This window comes from Fusarium phalaenopsidis, assembly GCF_050370095.1.
Source record: "Fusarium phalaenopsidis strain FUZ10S chromosome Unknown contig_32292, whole genome shotgun sequence".
NCBI classification, from domain to species: Eukaryota; Fungi; Ascomycota; class Sordariomycetes; order Hypocreales; family Nectriaceae; genus Fusarium; species Fusarium phalaenopsidis.
In genome coordinates, this window is record NW_028145410.1 from 2,326,236 (window position 1) to 2,347,853 (window position 21,618).

The 21,618-nt window shown below is 53.7% G+C and overlaps 7 protein-coding genes across 7 annotated transcripts; 2 read left to right on the forward strand and 5 right to left on the reverse strand.

Annotated features, from left to right (window-relative positions):
• Positions 1 to 12: 12 nt before the first annotated feature.
• On the reverse strand, positions 13 to 1,112 carry LRP88_05012 (RTA1 like protein-domain-containing protein; the record flags this gene model as incomplete). Its single annotated transcript, XM_083241576.1, has 2 exons — positions 13 to 606; positions 660 to 1,112. The coding sequence occupies 2 exons, from the start codon at positions 1,110 to 1,112 to the stop codon at positions 13 to 15; spliced, it is 1,047 nt and encodes a 348-aa protein (XP_083102724.1).
• Positions 1,113 to 2,399: 1,287 nt separating this feature from the next.
• LRP88_05013 (sterol esterase) lies at positions 2,400 to 4,556 on the reverse strand (the record flags this gene model as incomplete). The annotated part of the gene is made up of 4 exons (XM_083241577.1): positions 2,400 to 3,779; positions 3,830 to 4,125; positions 4,332 to 4,411; positions 4,525 to 4,556. The coding sequence occupies 4 exons, from the start codon at positions 4,554 to 4,556 to the stop codon at positions 2,400 to 2,402; spliced, it is 1,788 nt and encodes a 595-aa protein (XP_083102725.1).
• A 924-nt stretch (positions 4,557 to 5,480) lies between these two features.
• On the forward strand, positions 5,481 to 5,939 carry LRP88_05014 (cytochrome c oxidase assembly protein PET191-domain-containing protein; the record flags this gene model as incomplete). The annotated part of the gene is made up of 2 exons (XM_083241578.1): positions 5,481 to 5,505; positions 5,557 to 5,939. 2 exons carry the CDS (start codon positions 5,481 to 5,483, stop codon positions 5,937 to 5,939), a joined length of 408 nt encoding a protein of 135 aa, XP_083102726.1.
• A 1,247-nt stretch (positions 5,940 to 7,186) lies between these two features.
• LRP88_05015 (Metallo-dependent phosphatase-like protein) lies at positions 7,187 to 8,473 on the forward strand (the record flags this gene model as incomplete). The annotated part of the gene is made up of 1 exon (XM_083241579.1): positions 7,187 to 8,473. The coding sequence occupies one exon, from the start codon at positions 7,187 to 7,189 to the stop codon at positions 8,471 to 8,473; it is 1,287 nt and encodes a 428-aa protein (XP_083102727.1).
• A 541-nt stretch (positions 8,474 to 9,014) lies between these two features.
• On the reverse strand, positions 9,015 to 10,549 carry LRP88_05016 (sedoheptulose-7-phosphate:D-glyceraldehyde-3-phosphate transaldolase TAL1; the record flags this gene model as incomplete). Its single annotated transcript, XM_083241580.1, has 5 exons — positions 9,015 to 9,248; positions 9,324 to 9,707; positions 9,770 to 10,053; positions 10,104 to 10,215; positions 10,511 to 10,549. 5 exons carry the CDS (start codon positions 10,547 to 10,549, stop codon positions 9,015 to 9,017), a joined length of 1,053 nt encoding a protein of 350 aa, XP_083102728.1.
• A 2,093-nt stretch (positions 10,550 to 12,642) lies between these two features.
• LRP88_05017 (uncharacterized protein) lies at positions 12,643 to 15,300 on the reverse strand (the record flags this gene model as incomplete). The annotated part of the gene is made up of 1 exon (XM_083241581.1): positions 12,643 to 15,300. One exon carries the CDS (start codon positions 15,298 to 15,300, stop codon positions 12,643 to 12,645), a length of 2,658 nt encoding a protein of 885 aa, XP_083102729.1.
• A 1,849-nt stretch (positions 15,301 to 17,149) lies between these two features.
• LRP88_05018 (zinc finger CCCH domain-containing protein) lies at positions 17,150 to 20,873 on the reverse strand (the record flags this gene model as incomplete). The annotated part of the gene is made up of 5 exons (XM_083241582.1): positions 17,150 to 17,361; positions 17,450 to 17,717; positions 17,767 to 18,365; positions 18,462 to 20,141; positions 20,198 to 20,873. The coding sequence occupies 5 exons, from the start codon at positions 20,871 to 20,873 to the stop codon at positions 17,150 to 17,152; spliced, it is 3,435 nt and encodes a 1,144-aa protein (XP_083102730.1).
• Positions 20,874 to 21,618: the final 745 nt, after the last annotated feature.

Consider the following 21,618-nt stretch of genomic DNA (forward strand, 5'->3'; position numbering starts at 1 on the left):
AGAAAGGAGCTTCTATACAGCAACACCCTCTGCTGTGGGAGCCTTACTCTCACTGTCACTCACGCTGTCGATCTTGGATGTCTTACTCTTCCGGCTGCGTAGACACCATAGACCCTTGAGACCACCATCATCCAGCTCCAGAAGCTCCTTCATGCAGAACGCCGGGTGGAACACGTTGAGAACAACCACGGCAACAACGATCAAGACACCCTCGAAGCCGACAAACATGTACTGATCTCCCATGACGGGGCCTTCCCACCCCTCAGACAACTCGGCAACTCGAAAGGCACTTCTCCATAGGATGCACAGGGCAGCGACAGAGAGAGCGCCGAGGAAGGCCTTGAAGCGGCGCGAGTTGCGTACCTTGCGGACCTCTGGGCGCTGGTCGAGGGCTGCTTCGCCGAGGGCGCGCTGGCGGCGGATGGTGCGGAGGGCAAAGTCGAGGGAGCAGAGGATGAAGCCGAAGATGGTGATGACCTGGAAGGCGAGGCCGGCGATCATGATGTTGGAGCCCACCTTGGGGTCTTCGTGGTTGTGAGACGAGACTGAGGCCATGCCGCCGCCGAGGGCCTGGAGGACGAGGGAGATGACGTCACAGGGGATGAACTTGGGGGGGAGTTAGTTATTCGAGGCTGGTGACTGTTTGACCATGAACTTACAATTCGAGTGTAATATTCTGGAGGGAGCCTCGAGTTCTCAGGTCCAAACGCTGAGACAATCCTTCGCAGGCAGAGATAAACTCCAGCAGCCATAAAAGCTGGACCAATGGTCAAGCAGCAGATCTGAACGAGGAAACCATTCTCACTCCAGGGATTCTGCCAGCTCATGATACGACCAATGTATCCGAGAATCTCACAGATGAGACCAAGGATAAGAGCAACATTGAAGGCAGTTCCCTTGCGTGTGACGATCCAAGTGACGATGAAGCCGATCAGGGAGGCGGAAAAGATGGCGAGGAAGGCTGCATTGGGGGCCAGGTCGAGACGATACTGGTAGAAGCTGGAGACATTATCGCAGATGTCCGACTTGGGATGTTCAAAGCACCACGTAAAGAGACCACCATCGTCAACAAATGTTTGGTTGTTCAAGTCTGGAACGTCGTTGTTGGACATGATGGGCGGTTTGCCGAGAGTTGAGGCCAAGACCTTGGGTGAGTCTGCCAAGTAAGGGACAAGGTTGATAGAGTTATCGTCGAGTTATGTATGTATCGCTTCGTCTTGTAGAACCGGAGTTGATGAATAGTTCCTCCGTCTTACTGCATTTAATGGGTGTGGTATCGGGCTGACTCACGACACAAAGTCAACAACACTCCAAGAGAAAAGAAGGTTATTGAAAAGGCAAGAGAAGAAGAAGAAGAGAATGAAACACGATTACAATACAGCACGGATATAACAGAAAAGAAAGAAAAACCCCTCGCTCAGCTCAGGAAATGGATCCTTACTTCAAAAGGATTCCCTTCATCTCAGCCCCGGAATTCGGGCATAAAGATACCGCCGGATTGGAGCCTCCGGCACGTCCCCGTGGCCCGCCGGGGCATCTTTCAGCTCGGAATTGACCCGCCCTCTTTTACAGCATCTGTTGGCGCTAGTAGGGCAGCCTTATACATGAGAGGGTGGTCGATGCGAGGGATGGGATTGGACGTCTCGCCGAAGAATGCGAAACAGCGTGCGCGGCTTCGTGTGATTTTCGTATACTACGTTGTAGTTTCATGTCCTTGCCGTGTAGTAAGGGCGTCTAGACTCTGGGGCTGTGCAGGTTTAATATGAAGAGAATCAGCCTGGGCGGATTTCAAGATTCTGATATCATCACTTTCAACCCAACATAGCCTCCACATGAAAAGAACGTGTATTCACCTGGGCGTATAGTAACATCGAGGGAGGCTCGTAAAAAAACTCAATCTGGATTGATAAGCGAACCCGCCTCAATGAACCCTGTCCGGGACTATCCCGTTGCCAAGATCGCCATTTCCATTGCAACGCTGTCTAACACGGGAGCCTCATCTGAACTCTCAGCCCCAAACGAGGACGTCCAAGGCTGAAATTGAGCATGACAAGAAGATACAAAATAAACAATCTCATTTAGATATTCTTCGGCTTTCAAGCCATCTGCCGCGTCATCACAGACCCACTTTATTCAATCGCCATCGTACGAGTTTAGATGGATGCCAGGGTCAAATGTGCCAAGAACGCCAGGCTGACATCAACCACTCCATCACTCGCACTTCTTATCAAACACTCTGCTCGACCCTTTTGAACGATATCTTTGTTGCTGCATTACATAGAAAATGTTCGACGTTAGATCTAGTCCCACGAATTAACCATCTGATATAAATGTAACCTGCCAGCAGTTCAAACTCCACTCGACCCAACGCCCTTTTCCAGTCACACCCCGTTCATAGTTTACTTACTCTTCTTCTTCTTGTCCGGGGTTCCGCTTCTACTATCGTCTGCTGGCGTTCCGCTGACGCCGCTCTTGGTCACGACACCTCCAGCCGCTTTGCTCGCCCCCACGCTGATTCCTCGGCCGGAACGCATGCTGTCGAGGCTAATGTTGCTTCCATTGCTCCCTCTGCGTTTGGCACTGGCCTTGATCCTCGCTGTCGTTGGCGATTCATGACCTTCGTCGGGCGAGTCTCCTCTTGAGAGCCGACCTCCAGCAGGTGCGTCTGGGGTCACTGGCCGACCGTCCACGATGGTGCCCGCAGCGAGACTGACCCTTGCACGTGTCGTGTTCACCGGTGATGGAATCCCAGTCGAATGCTCTCGTGCACGGTGCGGAGCCAGGGGAACACCGTTGCTCTGGCTTTCAACGCTAGGCGTCAGTGTTGATGATTCGCTCTCGCTTCCTCGGTATGAGTATCCAAACGCGTATCCTGAGCCAAGGAGGCTCTCTTGCCTGCTGATGTAGTATTTGTCGTACTCTTCTTTAGAATGCTCGGCATCCGTGAAGCTGTCGAGGGCATCAAACACATGTTGAAAGACTTGAATGTCAACGTCCCGGGCCCATAAGAAGTCGAGATGCTCGTAGTGAGGGATCTCGGTCGCTACCGTCTGCGGCGGTAGTTCCTTGAGCATCACCTTGATGTCAACCAGGGAGTCGCTCCCCCCGTACACCAGAACAATTGGCGTCTTGATGTTTCGTGTCGGGTATTTGGCAACCTTGGAGTACTTGCTGGTTGTGATGACACTCATCGGCTGGTGAACATCGTCGTCATACATCTGGAAACACTTGTTCCGAATGATTTGAAACCAATGGACCACACTCTTGGTGCTCGTGAACGAGTAGAGATGTGGGTAAGCTGCCAACTTCTGGCTCGCCGAGATATTCTTGGTCTGCCAGTTGAACAAGAAGGAAAGTCCCATATCGATGAGCTTGCTGAAGATGGGTGGGTACAGAAGCGTCTCCCACATGGTTGCCGAGCTGAGGATGGACCTACGACCGAACAGCAGGTAGAGAACTGAGGGAGAAGCTGTGACGAGAGCATCAACGATTCCATTCGACAAGCCAGCGGGAGCCATGGCCGGCGCAAGAGCAATAAAGACGTTGACCTGCTGGTTGAGCTTGGGGTGGATGGCCAGGGTGGCAAAGGCTTGTGCCGTGCCTTGAGAGAAGCCAATGTAAGACAGACTCTCCTGCTGCGTTGTGTCGAGGATGTATGCAATGCTGTCAGGGATGTCATGGAAAGCAAACTCATCGATGGAAAAGTCCCAGAAGCTGAGCGATGTTGGCGAGTGGTGAATCGACTTCTTGGAGTACTTGTTTCCTCGATTGTTGCCAAGCTACGAGGGTTAGTCAAGATGAAAGTTACGATGAAAGAAATGAGACCTACCCAGACATCATAGCCCCTCTCAACCAGTTCAAAAGGCAAGCATCTATGCCCATCCGTAAGAGCAACCCAAACCTCAGAGTTCATGAGAAGACCATGGTGCATGTAAATGACCTTCTTGCGCAGGCTGGTCGGTCCAGAGTTGACCTTTTGCCCCTCCTCGCCCTTTCTCCACGCCAGGCGATGAAGTCCGAGGAGGTAGCCATCTTTGGTTTGGGCAATGTGCTCTTCAGCTTCGTAGCCCCAGATCCGACACAACTCGACAAAATCAGCTGCGTCCCGCACAGCTGTTGAAATGGCTACTGAGGGTCAGCCTGAGCACGATAGCAATTTATAGTGTCGACCAACATTTTCGCCTGTTCTCCGCCCTCTTCTTGGCAGGGGGAGAAAATTTGTTAAATAACCGCCTTGAAGCTCGATAGAAGAATGAAACGAGGAAAGGAGCTGGGAATATCAGTGTCAACAAAGCCCACACACCGCTCAGGAGGCGCGCATCGCGACTTACGCAAAGCCAGGGTCAAGACTCGAATGAAAGCCTCGAGACCGACGAGGATAAACGACCCAACGAGCGCGACATACTCGTGCCTACAGGATCCCAAGGTTAATGATAATGAGGCCGGCGCACAGATGAAGAGGCGGCAGACCGCCTCAGCGACAGAGGAAGCAGATTGGACTGGACAGGACAGGGGGCGACTCACGGACGCAGCCTCCCGATGAACGGAATAGCCATGGCGACAAGATCTCTCAGATGAGACCAGAGCCGCCGCGATAGGATCTCAACCCTCGATTCTGTGTTGCGAGAGGGACCAGGATGAGAATGAGAAGGACGCCGTTTGGCTTTGGCAGCAGTTGGAGGTGATGTCACATGCAATTGGGGAGCCCGACGTTGACGTTGAGCACTGACGTTCTGCGCTGGCGCTGGTGCTGGCGCTGGTGCTGCGAGAGGATGACAACGAATCATGACCTCAGCGACTTTAGGCGAGATTGGGACCAAGTGGACAGGACGGGCCATTCCCTTTGCAGCACCGAAGAGCGAAGACGAGATCCATGGAAAAGAGTTGAGATGAGGCCTTTAAAAGGGGCCATATAGGTAGGAGTGTCTGCTGTCCTTGACCATTCCATTCATGCCTTCATCTTTCATCATCAGTGAGACATTCATTCATGGCTCCTATCGCGTTGAGAACCTTGAACATGGGTGTCTAGCACATGCAAATGTCAGGGTCGAGTACAGTGGATTGGGTGCTAACTTTCAGTGGATGCAGCGCTAAAGTACCCGCCCCTTGCGTGGAACGTGGACAACCCCGATAACGATTGGGTTTGAGAGGAGAGAACAACAAAAACGTGGAACAATCAAGGGCAAGAGAACAGAGAAACACATGATGATAATAGTAGAGCTTCACTTACCTTGACCATGAATATTGAAGCCCATCATGTCTTAGTCTTGTCGTGCTGTTAAGCTTAAACAGCGGTAAGATGCAAAGCAAGTGTGGCTCATGCCCGCAACGCCACAATGGGAGCCTCAATTCGTCTCGATGAGCCAACCAATCACAGGCCGACCGCAAAACGAACCCTTTTGGTGCAAGTCTCGAAGCCGTTTTGATCCAGTCTCGTCCATCACCTGAGCTGCCATTGACCGAAAAACTACCAGCCCAAGATGCCCAGCTCGTGCAAAGAACTGCGTAAGCCGTCACCTCGACCTCCCAGCCGCTCGATCTAACAGTCAATGTCAGGCGAGGCCCTCGCGCAGTGCCTCCAGGAATCAGACTGCGTCATGGTCCAACGCAACAGCGCCGCCGACTGCCTCCGCGAGCCCCTCGTCGACACCCTCCCCCTCAAGTGCCGCCAGCTCAAGAAGGGCTTTGGCGAGTGCAAACGTGGCATGGTCGACATGCGCAAACGGTTTCGTGGTAACATGCCCGTCGCCTATCGCACCATGGAGCAGGCTGAGGAGGGCAAGGGATATCAGTTGTACGCCGGACGTCCCGCCTTTGCGGGCGGCGTCAAGGAGACGGATGGCAACGAGCCTATCCCCAAGGATTGGCGGGAGATTGAGAACGAAAAGTACAAGGCTGAGCAGGAGCAGCAGCGGCAACAACAGCAGCAGAAGAAGTAAGAGAGGCGGAGAGATACCTTGACCCTGATACTGAGCCGGCGGGGGCAATTGAGTGAGGATTTCGATAGTGATGATGATCACAAAGGGACTTCCGGAGATGGACGACCCTCTACTGTTGACCTGGAGAGCGGTGCATTGAGAATTGGGGCTTGGAAACAGCCTCCTCACACAAGACCCGACCCGGCGTCTCCGGAGCATCCGCACGCAGGCACATATTAATCTGCGGCTCACCGTCACGGATGGACGGACACAAACCGTCCCTACCTACTCCCCTCCTCCTCACATGTTGTACAATATTTGTATCTTGCATCTCGAATCTCTGGGATTGTTCATTATTATGTAGTCATTATCACACATGGCCCAATTAAGGAGGTTGGATCTGGCAACACAGCACAATTGTAAGACAAATCCCTTCCTCCAAAGCTTACGGATGCCGCCATGACGAGTCTGTCTCTCATAGGGCTTTTCATATCCGGTCTAAACAAGGTCGATCCTCAAAACGCCTCGCCCGACACTGTAACTTAATTATGCTCCCGAGCCGTCCCCCACAACCCGCAAATCCATGAGATTGAAGAGAGCTAATCAAAGCCGACCAAACCCCACGCGCGCGCCCGACTTTGGAAATTGCCCTTGTGCCCTTTGTCCTACACACCCCCCGAGTCCAAGTGCGTAAGCCCCTGTGCTTGTTCCTTCCTTGGCGAGGCCCAGTGACGACCTGTGAAAAACCTCATCTTGCGGTCCCAAGAGGCTTGGCTTCGCCCATATCCCGGTGTTTAGTGAGGAGTTGGTGGTGGTGGTTGGGGATGGATGTCGGGTTTATCTTAGTGGCCGTTTTCCCTTGTCTTGTCGCCTGCTTGCTTCCCTATCTTGTCTCTTGTCTTGCCGCTGCCGTTGCTCTTATCATCCTACCATTGCATCCATCGTCTCTTCCCGTCTCACCACTCCCGCCCGGCCTGAGACTTGGATCGATCGGTGGGTGTAAACTCTCCTATCCTCCTATTCCGGCCTCCTATTCTTCCTTCACTTCCATTCCTCTTGCTCATCTTTCCCCTTGATTCATTGTCTGATCCATGAATCCCTCGTCCATCCGCCAGATCCGGTAATGCGTCCTCCGCAGTTCGCGTCACCATCATCCTCGTCGTCGTCGTTGTCGTCATAGCTTCATCAACCGCGAATCGCCCCCCTAAGCTCGCCGCCCTCCCTTGTGACCAACCCTCCCGCCGTCATTCGCCCCTCCCCCTGCAGCCATGGCCATAATGATCACGGCACGGCAGCGGAGGTTGCTCGTCCTACTCTCCACCGCATTCTTCGTCTTCAGTGTCTTTTACTGCTGCTCGCGCCTCGTTGCACTCACCATGCCCCACGACGACTCGGCCGACTATGACCAGCCCAAGGTTGAGATATCGAGAGCCGATAACCCCATGTCTTACGGCACGTACAACCGACCCGCCTACGACGGCATCGACCTTGTTAGGAACCTCCCGAGCGAATACATTCCAACAACGGCCAACGGCCGCCGATTGGTTGTTATCGGTGATATACATGGCATGCTCGACCCCTTCGAGAAGCTGCTCAAGAAGATCACCTTTGATCCCAAGCGCGATCACATCGTCGCTGTGGGCGACATGGTCAACAAGGGCCCCAAGACCCCCGAGCTGATCAACCGACTCATGGAGCTCAAGGCCAGCGCCGTCCGCGGAAACCACGAAGATCGTGTGATCCTTGCCTGGTCGGCCCTCAACGCTCAGCAGGGTGTCCAGGCATATCTTGACTCGGAAGCAGAAACAAAGAGACGCGGCGAGGAGGAAGATCTCAAGACGGCACGAAGCCTGAACGAAGCGCAAATGAATTGGCTAAGGAACCTTCCCGTCATACTATCCGCCGAGCCCATGTCCCTCTTCATCGTTCACGCCGGCCTGGTCCCCGGTGTCCCCGTCCATCAGCAGGATCCCTGGGCCGTCATGAACATGCGCACTCTGCGCTTCCCCCGCGCCGAGTTCCGCATTAAAGAGATTGAAAAGAAGCGCAAGCAGGAAGAGAAGAAGAAAAAGCAGGAGCTCGAGAAGCAGCAGGAGTTGGAGAAGCAGAAGGAAGAGGATCTGAAGAAGCTTGCAGAAAAATTGCCCAAGCGGGACGAATCCTCCTCTGACGAAGAGGGCCAAGAGGCTTCCGTCCTCGTTCCCCGTGCGCAGCCCGATCCCGCCGCCGCCGCCGCCGCAGCATCGGCCGGCGATCCCGCACTCGAGCTTCTTAGCACCGACCGCGATGTATGGATCCCCGTCAATGACCGTGGGGGCGAGCAATGGTCCAACCTGTGGAACAGCGAGCAGAAGAAGCTCCCTGCCATCGAGCGTCGTACTATCATATACGGCCATGACGCCAAGATGGGTTATAAAGAAGACACATACACCTTTGGCCTCGACTCGGGCTGCGTCAAGGGCAATGCTCTTACTGCCCTCGTTATCCAAGGCACCGAGGATGGCGGCTGGAAGCCTCTGACCTTCCAAGTCGAGTGCAAGAAGGGCTGGTTCTAGTCGGGCACCTGTGCTTTCACGCTATTTATCGATGTCATCATGACCACTCTCTGGGCAGCATCAAGATGGAACAGGTGTTGGGTTTGGCAGGCCAAGCGTGTCTTTCGATGGGTGGGTGGCGTTCACAGGTCTTGTCGGTCGGATTAAGAACGGCGGTGTTTATACCAAAGCATCTAAACATGGAGTTTGTTGTACTGTAGTTAAATCCCAGCTTGGGTCCTAATTATCTCACCGAGGGGTTCATTGCTCATGGGCCTGACATGTCGTCTTGATTTCCTATGCAAATCCTATCTGTGCCTGCCGACCTTCTCTTAATGATCCTCCCAAGCCGCGGCCTGTCTCCAAAACCACCTGAATGGATGGGTAGAGTGTGATATGTTCGTGGTATCATCAACGATAGCTTACAGGTGAATATCGCGAACCAATTCAAGCCAATTGCGCGCAGCCAGCCTCAATTCCACGATACCTCCCAAAGCAACCTTGCCCTATTAACTTTTTTCTTCCTTCAATTTCTTTGTACTCATTATGCGTGGTAGCTAGCTTAGGCGAGCTTCTCCTTGAGGATACCCTTGAGGGTAACGGCGTCAGCAGCGAACTTGCTGATACCCTCACGGAGCTTCTCGACGGCCATCTGGTCCTCGTTAAAGTCGAAGCGGAAGAGGGCCTCATCGTTGATGTAGGTCTTCTTCTCGAGGTCCAGAGCAGCGGCCTCCTCAGCGTTGAGCTTCTTGGGGACGGCCTCCTCGGAGTTGAGGAGCTCTTCGAGCAGGTTGGGCTGTAAATCAGCAAGTTAGTAACACATACATTTCATACTCAAGGTTTGGATCTGTGCGCTAAATGTGATACTTACGGAGATGGTCAGGTAGTCACAGCCAGCAAGCTCGGTGATCTCGCCAGTGTTTCGGAAAGAGGCACCCATGACAATGGTGTTGTAGCCGAACTTCTTGTAGTAGTTGAAGATGGCCTTGACAGAGGCGACACCGGGGTCCTCCTCCTTAGCGTAATCCTTCTTGGTGTGAGCCTTGAACCAGTCAAGGATGCGACCGACGAAGGGAGAGATGAGGTAGGCGTTGGCCTCGGCAGCACCAATGGCCTGGACGAGCGAGAACATGAGGGTAAGGTTGCAGTTGATGCCGTGGTCGCGCTGAAGAATCTCAGCGGCCTTGATACCCTCCCAGGTAGCGGCAATCTTGATCAGGACACGGTCCTTGGAGATGCCCTGCTCACCGTAGAGCTATGGAAAAGTGTGAGCACGATCATAAGACCGAATTTACTTCAAGACCAGGCAGAGCTTACCTCAATAAGGTGAAGGGCCTTGTTGACGGAGGCCTGGGTATCGAAAGAGTAACGGGCATCGACCTCAGTGGAGACCTTGCCGGGAATGATCTTGAGAATCTCCTTGCCGAACTCAACGAGGAGGCGGTCGAGGGCATCGTCAACCTGCTGGTCGACAGAGCCACCCTTCTGCTTAGCGTAGTCGATGGCGACATCGATCAGCTTGGCGTACTCGGCCTTCTTGGAGGCAGCGAGGATGAGGGAGGGGTTGGTGGTAGCATCCTGAGGCTTGTACTTGCCAATGGCTATCGAGAACGGTTAGTTTCTTGTTCGATCTATCATATCATATCATGACTATGGTGGGGGTTGTTGAGGAGGTGAGAAGATGGCGACTCGGCGTGATGGTGGGAATTGGGAGCTCGCGAAAACGAGGTTTCTAGGAGGGGCACACTAACAGGCAAAGTCACCTATGGAAAATGAGTTAGCATTGAGACATAACTAGCTGGGGAGATGCGGTAATTACCAGAGTCGGACACAACGGTCTGTTGAGGTGGAAAACAAGCAAGCGGTCAGCAGAGAGTCCAACAAGGTGATTGTGTGAGTAACGAGGTAGCAGTATGAGATCCAATAGCTGGAGCTTCAGAATAACGATAGCTTCCATCATCTTTCTCAAGCTGCTTCAAAACTCGAGCTATCCGGATCTCGACACATTTCTCGTCGCGATACTAGACGACCTGGAGGGGCAGTGGTGGGGTGACGTACAGTGCCGGTGGCCTTGAGCTGATCGAGAGCGGTAGACATGATTGCTGTTGTTGTTTTGTGATTGATTCAAGATTGATCACACAAAGGACGAGAAGAGGATGAAGACGAGAAAGAAGGAAGAAGAGGGAAGAAGAGGGAGTCAAGGGGAAGAAAAAGATTGGGGATTCCCACCAAAAGTTGGGAAGGTACCTGACGTACATGCGACGACTCGCGCCTTCTTTGCTGTCTCTCCCTCGCCTCCGTCGCCCCTCCCCCTCGTTCGCTGCGCTGCACCATGCGCCCATGGCCCATGGAAGGTACGGCATCCCGGTCGGAGCGGGGCTCCCGATTAAGTCATACCTTCACCTCACCTCATCCCGTACCCGCATCCGCCGCGGCCGCCCTCATGGCTGGTCGTGGAAAGAAAAGGCCGAAACAGCGAGGGAGCTCTTGAAACGCTTCTGAAGCAATACTTGTAGGCCAATTCTTTGATATAAATGTGCAGGGTCGTAAAGCAGACTCTGAGGTTTTCTTTGGTATACTTTAAAGCCCTCTTTGCCCCCATTTTGGCCTGCTAGGAGCTGGTTTCAAGTACGGTGATGCTTCCGATGTTAGCGGGCTGTTCCCGTGTTATTTTTTCCACCCTGGACGTCAATGCTACAGCCGCACCAGCAGCAAGCAAGCAGAGCTGGTGTAGAGACGCTGACCAGCGAGTGCATTGACCGACGATTCTGCAATCTTTTCAGCCTGCCGCAGCAATTGGATTCTTTCTCTGCCCGCCCGCTAAACTAATTCTCTCATAGGCCATTCACCTTCTCACGATGTGTCGCAGCTTTGGACGAAGAGAGAGAAATGACACGCTGGCTGGTCTTGGTAACTGCTACCGCCGCTCACCCCCACCGCCAGAATCAGAAAAACAACCCACCAGAGGTCCAAGCCAAGCAGACAGACCCTCGAGCCTCGATGCGAGGCCACTCGACAAGAAACCCCCACCCCGCTGCCAGCTTCTGCGTTGGGCCGAGTCCAGTCGCTTCGATAGGCCCGTCATTCCTCACGTCGCCATGTCCACCGAGAGAGCCCCCGACAACGGACCCCACTTGCACACCTCAACATGATGCCCCGCGGAGCCCCTCGGAGCCCCTCCATCATGCCGTTAGCTCGTGGACTTGGAAATCCGTGGATACTGAGAGAGCAAATGTGTGATATTAGCCTGTGGAGGTGCTCACCTTGAGCGTCAGGCTGCCACATTTAGCCGCTCCCCCATTCCTGAGATCTTGCCTGGGCTTCCTGGGGGTTTCGGCGCGGCGCGGCGCGGCGCATTTGATTAACCCCCGGCGAGAAGACTGGTCCAACATGGTAGATATTTCAGAGGGCCGCATCCGTCCATTCTGGCAGTCTGGCCACCCATACGGCAGCTCCGATCAGCATCATTCCTGATTCCAGAGACACCCATGAAATCTCTCCCCACGGCACGTGGCACCGAATCCCGACACTTGGTGGCCGATATGGCCGGCGTCTGCTCGGCGGGGAGAACTCCGACGTTTCCGGAGCTGCCGCATAGATGCCCCCGGAGGTCCAAAAACCGGACCACGCGTACCTAGGAAGAACACCACCGTCACCAGAGACATGCCACCAAACGGGCCGCCATCGTCGCCATCCATCTCGGAGTTCTGACCACCTAGCTCGCGGGAATCATAATCATGGATGCCTCCCATCATCGTCGTCGGCCGCCTGGACCTGTGTCTCCGGGTCCATATTTCCGACCGCATGCTTTTCCACGTCTGTGCGAATAGCTAACCTAGCTTTTGTTTGGCAGGGAATCAATTGCGAGTGTTGATGATTAATGTTGACTGACACACTCAACATGTTTGGTCAGCCATTATCCAAGCCATCCTCTGCTTGGCGCGCAACCGCCTCTGGATGAGAACTATCTGTGCCAGTCATCTTTAAGGAAAATGATACATCAGTCATCCGATGTGTTTTGGTGCGACTTTTTTCTTTGTTTTTACAGTATGCCTCATCTAAACCGCACCCGTAATTCCAAGGCCACGCCGAGACACCATTACATGCATTTTTGTTTCGCCTATTTTCAAAAGCTCGCCCTTCATAACCAAGTTCGTTGACGCGTCAATCTCAACCAGTCCGCGCTCGCCTTAATCCTCAGTGATATCACCATACTCCCACATGCCCTGTCGCTCCTGCTTGGCCTGGCTCTCAACCTCCTTAAGGTGCTTCAGAGTAGGCTCAAATGCCTTGCTGCGCTCCCAGGCCTTGAGCTTCTTGGGAACCATGCCGTAACCGCCGGCAACAACCTCCTTGTTGATCGAGTCGTTGGGACCAGGAAGCTCGCCCGAGGAGCCGGTATCGTAGAGCGTCACGTAGCTCACGTTCTCCTTGTTGTCCACGAAATCGAAGCTGGCAACCAGGCGCTTGTTCTCAGTCAGCTCATAGATGAAGCCGATAGCATCCTCAAAGTAGTCGGCGCCGGTGGGGAGCTGCACAAATGACAGGGAAGCATCAACGGCCTGAGCCTTGAGCTTCTGCGGGCCGAACTTGGACTGATCCAGGGTGCGCAGGTTGTTCCAGGGGATCTTCTCGCTGTTGCCGTAGTCGATGTAGACGACCTCAGACTTCTTGGCGGTGCGGTCGTTTGCCCTCACACGAGCTCGGTACCACTGACCGTCGGCGGAGAACTTGGCAGACACATACTCGCCAGTCTTGGGTGCGTCCTTGAGAGGGTTGTTGTTCTTGGAGTCGAGGTGGAACTTTCGGAATTCACTCGTGAGACTCTCCAGGGCGGCCGTACCCTTGCCAATCTCCTGGATCTTGATCTTACCATTAGCGTCAATGTTGGTAATAACAACATCGCGGTAATCGGTAGGCTTCTTGTCAATCGACACTTCAGCCTCGGGGGCAGCATCGACAGCCTCTTCCTCTTCATACTCCTCGTCTTGGGAAGGGTCCCAGTCGTGCCACAGACCAAGTCGGGCCTCCTTCGCCTTCTTCTCGGCAGTAAACAACTCAGCAGCGTTGCCTGACTTTTCAGCAGAGTAGGCATGGACAGAGGCCAGACCTTCTTCCACCAACACCTTGGCAAAGTTCTCTCGGTTGATGTACAATTCACCGATGAAACCACCGACCTTGTCCATGTCGTGAATGTCAACCTCGCAGTCGCGCTGGTTGCAGCGGCGGTTGGCAAGCTCAAGTGATTCCTTTCCGAAGGGCTCGCCACCCTCACCGTCGGCTCGGGGAGCTCGAGGGGCGCGGATGCCGCCCAGGACCATGGTGAGCTTGACGTTCTCGCGAGGGATCAGGATGGTGAATCGGGAGCCTGCCTTGCAGAAATCGACAATGGCGGGGACCTTCTTCTGTCGCTGCAGAGTTGCCAGCATAATCTTGGCCTTCTGTGCGTTTTCAGAGAGATCAAAGTACTGCTTAGCCTTCTGGGGCTTGCCAGACCACATGCCCTTCTTCTCCTCCTTGGCCTTCTCCTGAGCAGCAAGCAGCTCGTCATAGTTGGGGGCTCGGTCGGTATCATCCTTTCGGTGTCGGATGACGGATGCCCATCCGTTCTCGACCAAGAGGAGGTTGATGTTTGTGTTCTTCTCAGTAACAGTGGCGACCTCTCGAGCATCGAAGCCCTCAGACGCAGGCTTGGTACCATCGATGCTAATTCGCACGTGCTTTCCTATAAGCTTCTGGCGAAGGAACTCCTTGGCCTCTTCTCGGAAGGGGCTTTCGGAGGGTTCTGTAGTTCGAGGTCCTCGGACGCTGCTGATGTTGATTCTCTTCTCTGTGGTGCCAGCCTTGTTTCTGACAATAATGGTGTCTGCGCCGATAATCTTGGACACAATCATGTCCTGGTTGCCACCCTCAGCCTTGGCAACGTGGTGCTTGTGGAGTCGGATCTTCTTGGATTGGGCCTGCTTCTCTGCGGCGCGGAGAGCAGCCATCTTCTCACCGAGCATTGTGGAGTGGAAATCATTGCAACGAGCGAGGCCCTCCTGGAGCAGGAACTCGGCAATGTTGCCTCGGGGGTGGAGGACGGTGGCTACAAGCTGGCCTTGAGGGCTAGCGCCGACAATCTCAACCTTGACCTTACGTTGGAGGAGTCTTGTTTCGACGAAAGCCCTGGCCTCATTTCCGTATTCCTCGGCAGGCTGGGTGGTGCCAGTCGAGGGCAGTGTTCGCTCAGTCGAGGGGGTTCGGACACCAGCAAGCAGAGTCATGGGCTGAACATGCTTCTTCTCTGAGAGAAGGAGTCGTACCAGAAGTCGGTCACCGCTGAGAACTCGCTCGACGATACCGTCCACAGTCTTGCCCTTCCATTCCTTCATGAAATCGGGGCCGCCCAGGTCGTTTTGCACCTCGATGATGCCGCCCACACCCACGTGGAGACCCTTGTCCTCAGCCTTGGCCTTGTTCTCGAGCTGGCGTAGGGTTTCGAGTCGGTCGAGAACGTCGTCCGACTCTTCCTTCCGGCCAGCATCCTCGCGAACCTTCAGCCAACCAGCCTTGACCAGCTCATCGGGGAGCTGGGTGCCATCCTGGAGCTCAGCAGTACCAAAGTCGCGGCCCGAGGTAGGAATGGTGTAGAGGACGGAACACTTGACAGGCTTGCCGACGACGAGGTTGCGGAGGTACTCTCGAGACTGGAAGGCGAAAGGCTCATCGCCTTCACGCCTCAGATGGGGAGCGGTAACGTAGGCGAGGGAGAAGGTTCGCTCAGCATTGGGATTGTTGGGGCTAGTCAGGATCAAAGTGTCGCCACTGAGAACGCTCTTGACGTTGCCAACAAACGATTTGGACATGATGGGTGTAACACGAGACAGAGCGGGAAGACCTAATAACAAAAGGCTTGTGTTAGTCGAATCATGCGAACCATCGGCTAATAGCTGCGGCCAGGCGCAGAAGGAGACGGGAAACGGGAGCTTGAGGGCAACAAGCGCAGCACCAAGGGCTTATCGTGCCACCAAGAAAGTGCCTATTAGCTGCGAATTGGGCGCAATGCTTGGACGCACTCGTTGATGGAACAATAAACTCGCCGCCAGTTGAGCTCCAAGCTCCTGATCTTCCACCAGAGCTGCCACTTGACACCGCCACATTGGGCGGACACATTGGAGGGGAAAGAGGGGCACGTGAAGAGTGTCAATTAGAAATCAACATGATTCTACTTACCTAGAGTAGAAGGGGGATGACTTTCAAAGGATGAAGCCTTGCTGAGAAACTTGAGAGCTGCTCAAACAAGGACGATTCGAGGATAAGAAGGAGCAAGGAGGAGCTTCATTCAAGCATCCCGTGTGGAGTTGAAGTTAACTACCCATGAATGGGTCGTGTGCCTTGTGGAAAGGTGGCCCCAAGGCCGAGTTGGCCGCTAAAAGGCCACCTTGGCATGGAAGTGTGGGGTCAAAGTTCAGGGGGTTTGTGGCGGGTGGATGCCCTGGGGCGAATTCGAGTGTGGGGCACAAATCGCCTGAGCAGCTCCCTGAGCTCCCCTCGATGCGCCTGGAGCACCTTGAGCCTCATTCAGAGGAAGAGACAACCAACCCGGATGAGCTGATCTTCAGCTCGAGGTCTCGAGGTGGCGTGGCTAATTGCCAACCAGCGTTAGACTTAGGGCATGAAACCTATTGGCCAAGTTGCTAACGGCAAGCCGATTGCTGATGAGCCTCCCGTCAACATAAGGCAATTGCTCCTCTTATGATGCAATTATCTGGGGTAGAGGAGAGCTCTGATGGACCTCCTTCTGGACTTAATTGACCTTTATGATAGGACTCCGTAGAGTCCGTATTAATTAAAGGTTTTTTTTTTTTATTTTGTTTACAAACATTGCCGTATCATAAAAATTAGAAAAGTACCTATAGGTTGTCATTGTGATCATGCCAAATATCTACTCCCTTCAACAACCAACGTCGATCATTAAATGTCAAGTACCTACTCCATGTCATAAATGAACTCCTGCATTGGCAGTGGATTAGTGTATGATTCATCTCAAATGAAAGGGAGAGCAGATAGGTAGCCAACCCAATTAAGAGGAAAGACATAAGTTATGGGACCTTGAAGCATTACCGATGATGCTGCTCAATTGTGCGGCGCATTGCTCTCCCCTAACGTCACATTGGACATGATCTCAACATCCACTCAATCGACCTCATCTGTTGTTGATCACAAGTTGCATGCACAAGGGTATGGCCTGGACACATATTCAACATGAAATAGATGGCTTTTACTCATGAATATCACTACCTAGCACCTCCTACAGCCAGATGACACGAGAACTTTAAGGTTCTCCAGTGTGTCCCCTCAATCTATCTCGAGACGCTCGAGCTCATTTTTGCCACCTTGTTCCTCATGCTCTTCCAGTTCGTCACCACTTCTCAACGCCGCCAGTCTACTGCAATAGATAAAAATAGATATCGCCGAGAAAGGAACAAGACAAGAGGGTATCGTGTACGCGCCAAGGCCGGCAGCGGTAAAGAAGAAAACGAGAGGCGAAAGTTGGCGCAACCATAGAAGCGTGGCAATTGAGGGATGGCCCATCACCGCTAGGTCACCAAGAGTGCAATGGTGGCTGGCGGAATGGCATCATCAAGGCCAGAGGCGGGATTACGAGTTGGAAAGGGGTTGTCTGCATGGGAATGGATACTCTCACGAACGCCCTTATAAGGTGACACCACCTAGAGGAAGGACCTTCGACTTGTCGCCATGGAATTTGGCGCGGTATTCGATGATGCCTTGACTGATTGTTTGGAAGTCCTTCACCTTTCGGTTGCGGAAGTCCGTGAGCAGTTCGCGAAGTCCTGCAACGTAATCCTGCTTCTGCTCCCCCTCGTAGTTACCATAGGCACCGAGCTGAAGGAGGATCTGGTCATCTGTTGCCGTTTGGCACGTTAGCGTTCCCTCCGCTGGCATTCGCCTCGGCTTGTGGTTTCTCCCATGGTAAGCCAAAGTGACACGTACCCGGGGCTTGCATCTCTTCAAAGTGCTGGAATGGACACTCGTTGCCTCTTGGGCAGCTCCCTTCGGTGAGTTGATCAGGGCATACTTCCTTTTTCACGTCGATTTTGTTGCTGTATGTCAAGGATCGCAGGCCCCCAGACACTGACTCTTCGAACTGGGGGTGAAAGCGATACGCCCTGAAGTAATGAAGAGGTGTCTCGTACGGGATGAATGATGACCGAGGGCCATTAGTTTCCGGCACTCCCTGCGTCGTCATGGTTTCGTTGACCTGCTTTGGCGTTAGCTCTGTGGTGAATGGTAGAGATCAAGTGGTCTACTTCTCCAATGTCATCAGATCCCAACTCTCCATTGCCTGTTGAAATTGTGTGAGGAATGGGCGATGTGACCGAAGCGCCCTGCATGTCAGCATCAGTCGTTTCTAGGAGCGTGTCATCGGCCACATTGCTTTGGCTGGCCGGGGACTGTGGATGGCTAGGGGCCTGCTGAGATGGCAGTTCGATGCCTGCCTCTGTTGGTTCATACTCATCCGAGGACTCATCAACTTCGTTCTCATCGTTGCTGTCACCCGCCACCTCTTCCATAGCAACATCTTCTTCCAGCTTTGCATCATCGCCATGGGCATCTCCAAGGGGTGTGCCCTCAAGAGGAGCTTGTGCGTGATTTGCGGAGCTTGGAGTGTTAGGTGTAGATGGATGGTGATTTTCATCAGCAATGCTCTCGACGGCAGCCTGTTCCTTTGTCGCGGACTCGACTTGGATTGCTTCAGGTGCCTCTGCAGCCTCGGCCATATCACTGCTTGAGGATTCATCCATTGATGCATCTTGATCGGCCTCGTCACTTGAATGGATCGCGTCGTTCTGTCCCGGAGATTCCACAACAGCATCATCCGCAGCAGGCAGGTCCGGCACTAGTTCAGCTGAGCGAGAGATTAGTCTCCGGGATGAAGCGAGTTCAGGCGCAAGTTCTAGTCCGCTTCGTCTTCTCGTTTGGTGTTCCGAATCCGGGGGCTCACCTTGGATGGCGTCTGGTTCGGGCTCGCTTGGCCGCGAAGCTGGTTCAGATTCAGACTGCAGTGCATCTTGTTTCAGCCGCTCCTCTTCAGCCAAGCTATCTTGAATCTCCTTTGTGATCCTAACGACTTCAGATTGCAAGTGCTCCAGCCGAACAGTCTGTTCCCTCCTACGGGCTTCCAAGATGGGCAGGCGTTCACTGGCAACTCGAGCGCGAAGTGCAGGTCTCGCTTGTTGATCTCGGGCCCTGTTTTTGGGTAGGGTTTCGAGCGCATTCAAAGACGGGCGGCGACGAAGTGGTGTGGATGAACGGCCCTCACCAATAGCAGTACCCGATCCCAGCTCAGTCGACACTGCGGGCGTCGACACAGCAGGGGTTGGCTCAGAGGCGGCATCGACACTGCCCTCCTTCGATTGAGCTTGGGATTGAGGAAGAGAAGGTGAACCGTTGTTGGACTGCTTTGCCTTCTTACGAGCTTCCGCTTCAGCGATTTTCCGTCTCATATCCTCGATCTTTTTGTTCATGTTCTCCAAATTGACCTTGCTATTAACATTGGATGTTGGAGTTCCCACTGCCTTGGGGCTAGAAACCGCGCGGTGAGATGCGCTGTCGGGCAATGCTGGATGGTCACGGAAGGAAATAGTTCTTGAGCCAGGCGTCGTGGGCCGTTGGATCGAGGAGGGTCGAAGCTCAGGAGAATCGATCTCCATCTCAGCATCGTCTTCGTCATCGCTGACATCAATCAGGAACGGCTGCGAGTCACGCGCTTGGCCAAAGGGGCGTTTCTGCGCGGCAGCTGTAGATTGCTCATTGAGGTCCGCTGCGACAGGCCGCTTGCGTTGATTAGGGGCAGGTGATGGCGCGCTGGACGACAAGAACAGCCCTGGAATTGAGGGCGCCGAGGCTGTATCAGTCCTGTCCGGTACGGCCACTGGCTGATCGTCGAGGTTCATTGCATCAGGGGATACAGCCCTTGGTGTCTCGCTCAATTCAGGCGTCACAGCGGATGATGGAACAGGGATAGAAGGGGCGGGGGCCTGCGTTGCTTTTGCATTCGCCTCCCGCGCTTTCATGAGTGCTTCCATTTTTTGCTGTATCAGCTTGGACTTTTCCGATTGAGATTTAGTCTTCTCGGGCTTGCTGATAGTAGTTGTGGCAGAGGCGTCCGCAGAAGTCTTTGAAGTTTTGTTGTCGTCCACAGTTGTTGCAGTTGACTTGGAACCCTTCGCGGCCAGCAGCCGTGCTATTCGGTCTTTTCGCTCTTCCGACTTGTCCTTGGCTCGATCTGTGCTTTCCGACTTCTCATCGGTGTTGCTTGTTGTCATCAAGTGGCTGCTTCCATTATGCGCATTGCTCGATGTGTCCGTAGCTTCGGGTGCTGCAAGCACCCTTGTTTCTTCCAAAACTGGGGCATGGGTAGTGATGTCGAGGCCCAGTTCCATGAACAGTTGATCGAGAACTGTTTTGTCCACCCCCTCCTCAACATAGTTCTGATATCGCACATTGAGCGGCCAGAGGCGGACGATTGCGTCTTGGGCCCGCTTCTTGAACTCGAACAGCACTTTGTCCGACTGGCTTGTTTGCGTCTGCCCCATTTCGCTGTCACGAACATGGACATGTTGGGGGCGGTTTGGGCTCGTAAGTTCGATAACTTGAGGGGGCCCATCACTATGTGGTGTTTCTATGCAAAGTCAGTAAAGAACGTCGTTTAATAAATATCAGCAGGGGGGTACGCACGAGCGCATGACGCGCCGTTTTCGAGGCCGTTCGACTGTATCTCGCGCGGTGAGAGATAGGGCGAGTACGAGCCAGAGCGGTCTCGAGCGGGCTGGTCTCCGTTCCAGGCGTTTTCCTTGAAGGATGCGTTGGTTGGCAAGGCCGCAGTTGCAGGAACCTGGGACCTGGTATCGTGGTAGCCAACCTGGGCTTTGTGTCCTAGGCTTTGCGGATCGCGCGCACCATTTTTGGTAACGTCAACCTCGCCAGGCTCATAGATATCCTCCAACTCTCCTTCACTGACCTCTCCCTCTTCCATCGCATCATCGTCGGTGCCCGAGCCGTGTTGCTTATTGTGCGCCACGTGAAGGTCTTTTGTCGCGAGTCCAACAGGTGCGGTAGTCTGTTTCATCGGGGATGGGTCGTTCGGTCCGGTTTGCGCTTCGACGGGGCCGTGAGGCCAGGCAGATTGCCATGGCGCGGTGTCGTGAGAGAAGCCCATACCTAATCCAGGTATGGCGGTGTGATTGTACTTGTAGGCTTCCACAGTGCCATGGCTATAAGCTGCATGCTGGTCTTCCAAGGTTGCACTCGTGAGGAACGGCGGCGCAGCATACGCTTGACCTGGAGGGTATTCATAGGGTTGTGATGTTTGGTAGCCATGGGGAGGCCCATAGCCGGAACCGTAGAAGCTCATCTTGGCTACGATGGGAAGAGCTTTTAGCTCTTGGTGATTCCAGTATTGGTTTGATAGCCAAGCACATCTAGGTTGCCACGCAGTCAAGGGGCCGACGAATTCGTCTTGTAAAAGAGGAGCGGCGAGAACTGAGCCTTGGTAGGACAGCTACTTAATCTTGTGCGCGAGTCGCTTGCGATGGTGTCGAGCCTGGCGGATCAGGAGAATGGGTGTCGTCCTTCCAGACAATGCTCTAGACTTATCAAGGTCGAATCTAAAGGGAGAAGCAGTTAATGCGGTTAGTAAGGCTCGGGGTGCCTGGCATCGCTGAGGATGAAAAGCACAAGAATTATTGATCGCCACGAGACGCGCGACACAGGGATCTTGTGAGAGGTGAAGCGACAAGATCGAAATTCAGTCGCTTCTTCAGAGCTGCGGCTCGACTAGTCCGGCTAGGGTTAGCGCGGCGGTTCCGCATTGCGTCGTTCACGTGATTTAGCTTTGTTTACTTTGACCTCCAATGGCCCCGGCAACGCGACCACATGTATCAGTGCGACTGGCCCGTTCCTTCGCAGCCCAAGGTGCATTTTAACCCCAGACTTGCATTGCATTGCTTGATGACATTCCTCATGAAGGGGTAAATTCACTCGGAGCGCAAGTGTCCTTTATTGTTTTACTTTCTACACGAAGATATTGAGCTTCTTGCTCCCCTTATTCCCCGTCCTGCCAAGTTTGTTTACTTGCGCAAGTACATCCACCACCCACG